General features: G+C 42.8%; 1 protein-coding gene across 1 annotated transcript in view; it reads left to right on the forward strand.

The window, feature by feature from the left end:
- aif1l (allograft inflammatory factor 1-like) overlaps nt 1–3,735 on the forward strand; it is a 42,361-nt gene extending 38,626 nt beyond the window's left edge. The window contains exon 6 of the mRNA XM_046316845.1: nt 1,664–3,735. Within this exon, the coding sequence (XP_046172801.1) occupies nt 1,664–1,751 (88 nt within the window). The 3' untranslated portion in view covers nt 1,752–3,735. The remainder of the gene's footprint in view (nt 1–1,663) is intronic.
- Nucleotides 3,736–7,764: the final 4,029 nt, after the last annotated feature.

Consider the following 7,764-nt stretch of genomic DNA (forward strand, 5'->3'; position numbering starts at 1 on the left):
AGAAACATACCAGAGTTTCCAACTTGGAGGTTTCCAACCGGAGTTTCCAACTTGGATTCCCGGTTGTCTTCAACGCACTGAAGTCAGAAGTCTGAGATTTCCCCGAGTTCCCAGTTGTTTTGAACACTGCATTACTCTTAGCGGAAGGAGGGGAGAGCGCAGCAGAGGGTCCGCCTCTCCTGTTCCCTGCTCTTTCCTTACTTTCATCAGTTGAAACGGACCAGAGAGAGGGGACACCGTCTTCCACCTGATGGCAAAACTCGAGTCGCACCGTATCTGCCTCAGTCATGCACAAATTCATGTTGTTCCTGGGACCAGAGAAGGTCTCAATTAAAATATACACGATGAGCTGCTAATAATAATTAGAAATGCAGGACAATCGATACACTTGACTACTCTTTCATTGCAGAGGCAACGCGACTAGAAGTAGCGAGAAATGCGTTTGATGTTTTCTAATAGTGTTGAATAAAAACGGTTGACTGTGCTTAATAAAAACGTGAACTCACTCGTAAAAACAGCAGCTTTTTGCTGTATTCTTTGACAGGACAGTCTCGTACTGGTCATGGTTTTAAAAGTCATGACATTTCACGTAGGCTAGTGTCAAACTTTGCTGTGGCCTAGGTCTTGGAAGCTGTAGGCACAGTGATATGAGGTATCCGATTGGCCAGCGCAGTAGGCGCTCTCGATTTAGCCACAGATCTCCCGGTCCGCAGGGCTTCTGAATAAAGTGTGCCTACCGCAACAACGTAACACTGGGGGGGGGGGGATGTTTTGTGATTGACTTGGAATGCCTTGAATATCGACCAGTCGATCACAATCAATTGGTTGGTGACCACTGCTTTAGTGCCTTGTTGCAAACAGGATACATGTTTTGGAATATTTTCATTCTGTACAGGCTTCATTCTTTTCGCTCTGTCATTTTAGGCCTAGGTTAGTATTGTGGAGTAACTACAGTGTTGGTGATTCATTCTCAGTTATCTCATATCACAGCCAATAAACTCTGTAATTGTTTTAAAATCACCATGGCTTCATGTTGAAATCCCTAAGCGGTTTCCTTCTTCTCCGGCAACTGAGTTAGGAAGGGTATCTGTATCTTTGTAGTGACTGGGTATATTGTTACACTATTCAAAGTGCAATTAATAACTGCTCCATGCTCAAAGGGATATTCAATGTCTGTTTAGTTTTTTTACCCATCTACCAATAGGTGCCCTTCTTTGCAAACCATTGGAAAAACCTCCCTGGTCTTTGTGTTTGAATCTGTGCTTGAAATGCACTGCTCAACTGAGTGAACTTTAAGATAATTGTATATGTGGGGTACAGAGATGGGGTAGTGGTTTAAAAAGCATATTAAACACTATTATTGCACACAGAGTGAGTCCATGCAACGTATTATGTGACTTGTTAAGCACATTTTTACTCCTGAACTTATTTAGGCTTGACATAACAAAAAGGTTGAATGCTTATTACTCATACATTTCACCTTTTCATTTTTAACTAAGTTGTAAACATTTCTAAATTGTAAATTCGGGCTGTAACACTACAGTATTGAAAAAGGTCAGGGGGTGTGAATACTTTCTGAAGGCTATGGGAGACTGCCATAGCTTTGACTTTGTTTTGCAGTCCACCACTGACCTCTCTCTCCCTCTGTTTTTCTCCCCCCCAGGGTGATGATCTTCGAGGACAAGGCTAATGGGGCCAGCTGTAAGCCTGATGGGCCTCCACCCAAACGGGACATAGCCAGCCTGCCATAGACCCAGGACATCCAGAGCCTCTAGACTACAGAGGGGTCATAGGAACCCGACCTCGACCATTTCACCATCCTAGGCCCCTGCACTCAGCCAGGGACTTGTGTACATAGCCTTATCAACTCCCCACCTCAGGACGCACACGCGTCCCAGAAGGGGGGTGTGTGTATCCTCCTCTGTTCAAAACATGTGGGAAAAAAAGAGGGAGGAGCAATCTCTTAACTATATATATTTGCTGTGAAGACGTTAAGGCAGATTAGCTTTTTTTTATGACAAGTAAAAAACCTGTATATATTTATATTGATTATGGCGATGAGAAATAAGTATTTTTAATTAGCGTGATCACTTGTAACCCCTGGCGATAACTGTGGAATTGAGTCGTTTTGTGAATATGAGCAAATTGTTGTTGTGTTTGCTGGGGATCAAACTAACAGAGGTGACTGTTTTGTATGTATGTGTTAATGAGAAGATTGTGTGTCAACAACTCACATGTTCTACAGCAATCTGTGTATGGATACTTGTGAATTTATCATTAGGCCTGTTTTATCATGATTTCAATGTGGCGTTTAACCGTTTGACAGATGTAATGATTTTAGTGTAGTTGTAGTTAAGAGGTTTGGGGAGCTTGTTAGCTGTGACCCGTTTTAGGGAAACTAACCCAAATCCTTCATCTTATTTTCCACCCCTCCCTCTCCCCTGTTTCACCCCCCCTACCCCCCACCACCACCAAATGTTCTAGTTTCTCTTTCAGATATTATATTTTTTAATTGTGTTAAAGTAGCATGCTGGTGATTTTAAAGCACACGTAATAATAAGAGCACAGTTATTTTTAACACCTTTACACACAGTTGTCAACATCGTCCCACATGTTGGATTAGTGCCATGCAGACTCTGCTTGGTCATCGTCTCACTAGGTCAGGTTTGAGAGATTATGGTCCAACCCCATTCTTTCAGATGAGAGATGGGTTACTGTAGTTGGGATTAGGATTAGGAAGGGGGTCGGGGGGCATTAGGTCAGAGTATGATATGACTAGATCCGGTGTTGTAGATCGACACTGACTTTCTCAACCTAAAGGTTCCAGGGTGAATGGGTTCTCGTGAGTTGAGTTTAGGATTCAGGAAAGATTGGTTTTACGGTACGTGCACACACTGAAGATTCTCAGCCTGTTAGTATGAGTTATGATTAAATCACATTCTTTCCAAGTGCCTAAAGTAGCATGTGGATGGAAGTCAGAGAGAAGAGTAGAGGATGATGGGGGAGGTTTAGAGTTGGTCTTTATTCTCCCTCCTGAACCAGACCATTAAGTTGTGTTGTAGGTTATTGGAAGATGGTTTTAAAGGTGTTTATTCATGTGTATATTAGGGTAAGGCGTTTCTTGTTTGGTAGTGTACCCCTAGGTCTAGGCTATCAGATACTGCATTGATACTGGAGATCTGAATACATCTAGGAAGTTATATTAGATACGCAGCTCAGGCCAGTGTCCCACATTTCCCGGCCTGACTATCCTAATCTCCATAGTGGCACCTCTTGACTTCCGAATTTCTATCTCGTCTTTGTAAAATGTGATGTACCTGTCCCATTTCAAATGGTATTATCTCCATCTTGCCATGTTTTGCTATTATCTTGTTCTTTAAAAAATATATGTTTTCATCTCGTCTTATTCTGTACTTCTTCCTCTTCTTACTTCTCAGTCATTCCCCATCTCAGGCCGGGTTCATTTGTTTCTCTAATATGTGCCTCAGCGCTGCTTTTCTATCTTTCGTTTTTTTTCTTCGAACTCACACTTAACATGGAATATAATAGTAACCGTAGTATTTTAATTCATTAGCTTTACATTTTGTTAATGGAACGTCAGTTATGCATTTTCATTCCCAGTGTGTTGGGTAGAGGTCTTTTTAGTGGTATTTTCATTTAACCACCCGGACGGACAATGCACATTTTTGTTTTGCAAACACCAAAGGAATTAAAGTGATTTCTGTTACACCGGCATATTTGTTATTGACTAGTTTGTTGTATGAGTAGTTGTTTGACAGAGTGAAGAAACTGTTCAATCAAACACTGAAACCAGCTTTCCTGTTTTTCCAGTACTGTTTTGTAGGTGGACGGAAATAGGGGTTTAATGCTGTCACTTCTAGAAACAGAGAGGATTCCACTATGTCACAGGGTGTTTTACATCACATAAACATGATCATGTACATGGATGTGGTTTATTCTAAGGTACTGTGTTTCAACCCATTTTGATGTACAGTTATTGCTTCATTTTAAACCATAGACTTAATTTAATCCCATTTACAGTGTACTTTATGATTTAAATTCCATGTTACAGTAATTCATGTAGAGAAATATGAGTCACAGGCACTATAATGCTGTTCCACATATGTATACATGTGTTTTTCTTATGTTATGCATTGCCTCAAGGGAATGAGCTGGTGCTCCATGGCGGAAGCCCACTACCAGTGTCTGATTATGACATATACAGTAGAGGAAATATAGACGCAGATACCTCGGGCTATAGAGCCTTTCAGCATGTGTAAAACACCAGGCAACAACACTGAGCCCCTTTCACAGCTACCAGCAAAGACACATGGGCTATAAACCCATTTCACACACACACACACAGCTAAATGTGTCAATAGGCCTAGTTGCTCAGCCACTTAGTCAAATGAACATGCACATTGCAAACCAATCTCTTCTCGACATGGACACTTTCCACATGTTCACCAAAGCCTGGCGACAGAGTTCTCTGACTTCACTGGTTCGTAAAACACACAAACCCCGAAGCCTTACTATATTGTGTGTCAGTGTATGTGTGTGTCATTGTGTGTATTTGTTTGTGTGGGAGTGCTAGGAAAGTAACGTCCTGCTGGGGAAGGGGAGATGGCGGGGAGGAAGATTAGAGGCGATACGGAGGGAATACACTAATGAGCACAGCACACTGAGGAGGGAATCTGATGGGACAAAAAGCACAGTAAGCACTTGTGTAATTAAAACAATCATCAGTGCTTTATGTGAAGACCTGTCACTAATGCCAGAGGCCTGTGCAACGACAGCGGACAAAGTCCTACTGAGTTACAAGTTAGGACTAGCATCTGGCATTCACTCAAAACAAAATGCCCTACTACTCGACAGGCTGACTCTAGCCCTGGTGCTCTTGTTAAGTGCTTCACTTTGTCCATGTTCCCTGACCGCTATCCAACGGGAAAAGTTGATAAGCTAGTATCTATCCTCCAAAATGGTGCGTCTCCAACAGCTACATCTTATAGCTGCATTATATAGGCCTGTGTGAGAGTAGTAGCCTGATTGATCATATAGGTAACTGTCTATTGCTACTACTGCAATTTTTTTTCAGCAGCGTTTCGCCACAGGTCTTCGCTGATTGACCCAGTCTAGACAGACTAGAGAAACACTTCAAACCATTTAAAACATCAATGTTGTAGCCTGGTCTGATTCCCTGTGGCAGGTACCCTGCTGTTAGGTGATCATGTAACACCTGGTGTTCCCAACACCCCCTCCCCCCTCCTCTCGTTATCTTTGATCTTTCTCTTGGTTCATGCTATCCATCCAGGCTTTCAACAGCACCGCTCCCTTTTCAACCCCTCTCTCTCTCTCTTTCTACTCTTTCTTTTTTTTTCTCTCAGGTCTCTAACCCTGGGTCGGTCCTAATGAGCTTCAAAGCACAACATCTATTCGGCATGATAGAGAGAGCATTGAGATTAAAGAGCCTCCTCTCCTCCTCCGAACAGTGAAAAGACTGCCTCACACATACACTGAGTGGAAACCATTAAGGACACCTGCTCTTTCCATGACATAGACTGACCAGGTGAATCCAGGTGAAAGTTGTGATCTCTTATTTATGTAACTTGTTAAATCCACTTCAATAAATGTAGATGAAAAAGGGGAGACAGGTTAAATACTTATTTTTGAGCCTTGAGACGAGACATGGATTGTAAATGTGTGCCATTCAGAGGGGAAATTGGCAAGACAAAAGATTTAAGCGCCTTTGAACGGGTTATGGTAGTAGGTGCCAGGCGCACCGGTTTGTGACAAGAACTTGCAGCGCTGCTGACATTTCTCACACTCAACGTTGTCCCGTGTGTATCAAGAATGGTCCACCAGCCAACTTAACACAACTGTGGGAAGCATTGGAGTCAACATGGGCCAGCATCACTGTGGAACACTTTTGAAACATTGTGGAGTCCCTGCCCTGACTAAATGTTTTGTACACTCAGTGTACATTCTCTGCCTTTGATTTCTCCCTGTTTCACACTCCTCTGCTTTCATTTCAACTTCGTCCATCATTCATCCCTTTAAATTGTGACACCACCGAGTGGTGGTGGGATGATTCAGATATCATGTTACAGTAATCTCAGAAATCACAGACTCTGATGAGCCAGGATTGGGATTTATTTCCAGGATTTCTATCGGTCTGCTGCTGATTTCCATGAAATTCCATTCCCTAGTACTGACTAGGTGAATAGCTGTACAAGCAATTGTGCTTCATTCTCTCATGTAGGCTACATGTTCTAAATGTCACCCTATTCCCATAGGGCTCTGGTCAAAAGTAGTGCACTATGTAGGGAATAGGTTGCAATTTGAGACGTATCCCCTGTTTGGAAAGGAAATTATGCATGAAACGTTCACTGTTAGTCCCAGCCTGAGGCTTTTCTGTGTGGCGTGGCTGTGACCTTTATTCTGTGCTAAATACCCCCCCCCGTCCAGGGCTCCTATCCTCCCTGGAAATACATGACATCTACTGGGGGCACACAACAATGGTTGAACTGGTACTATTTCACATTTCTATTCAACTCAGACAGTTAGTTTGACTGTCATCTGGTGGCTGAAAAGTAGTATGCACATGTGTCAGACTGATAATTGGCCAGTGATCGTCACACAAATGATGAGGGTGAATATGTCTTACAATTTTAAACAACCTTTTTACAATCGGCTACATTGCAGGGGCCAGGAGTCACAATCGTGGCCTAATGCCGCGGGGAGAAAGACAGACAGGGTGGGGCGTTTTGAGATGGAATTACGCCGGGATGCCACCGGTGGGCAGCAAGCAAAGTTGGGAGAAGATGAATATTGGGACAGGGACACAGAAATTAGGATTTCTGAGGAAAGGAGTGGAAAATAATATGATGAAGAGGTTGAAGAGAATGAGGAAAGCAGATTTTTGATTTCAATTTGAGGAAGATGCCGATTTAAAGTGGAGATGGGTTGTCGAAGAGATTGGTGTCAAATGCAAACAAGAGAGTCGTGTGCCAGACCGAGTTCTGGAGGTGAAGTGGATGAGGGTGAGTTAAATGAGGTGGAAGGTGGGGTGAAGAGCTCGGAGCCCACGCATGGCATTGATGGACGTGATACAGAATAATCTGGTCCAGTAGGAGTGACATTTTTGGAGAAAGTGGATCCTTGCCTTTTACCGGATCCATGTGTGGTTTCAGGGTGGTTGGGAAAGGAGTTGAATCAGTGAAGGTAACCTGTAGTGGACTTGTGGCTAGAGTCAGAGTAGTGCAGAAGTTGTCGTATGCCAAGACAGTGAAGAAAGTAGCGGGTGGCTCAAGGATGAGGGATTTTGAGAGGATCCCTGTGAATAGCAGATATGTGCCAGCACTGAGGGATAGGCCAATGAGTGATATATGCTTCAGTAAGTTTGGCTTCTTAGTGTTCATATAGCAATCACAGAAAATAGATGTTGTGGTGGCAGCTGCAGAGAAGTCCTTGAGGGTAGGAGATTTGAGAAGAGTTACAGCGTGTGTTGAGCGGTATGTCCAGTTAGCCTGGGGTCGGATCAGATAGGGTTAAAGTAGTGGAATAAGATGATGGGTTTTAATGAGTATAGTGTAATACAAATATATATATTTTTTACATTTTCTATATTTTGTTATGTTTTCCTGTTACCCTTTCCCATTTTGTATCACACGGTGTAATGGATCTATACTATAGTTCAGTTGGGGGCGGTAATGTAACATATCAAACCTTACCGAAGAAGAAGAAGACCGGAAGAGTATTTTTTCA

The sequence above is a fragment of the Oncorhynchus gorbuscha genome, linkage group LG20, assembly GCF_021184085.1.
Source record: "Oncorhynchus gorbuscha isolate QuinsamMale2020 ecotype Even-year linkage group LG20, OgorEven_v1.0, whole genome shotgun sequence".
In the NCBI taxonomy this organism is placed as follows: domain Eukaryota; kingdom Metazoa; phylum Chordata; class Actinopteri; order Salmoniformes; family Salmonidae; genus Oncorhynchus; species Oncorhynchus gorbuscha.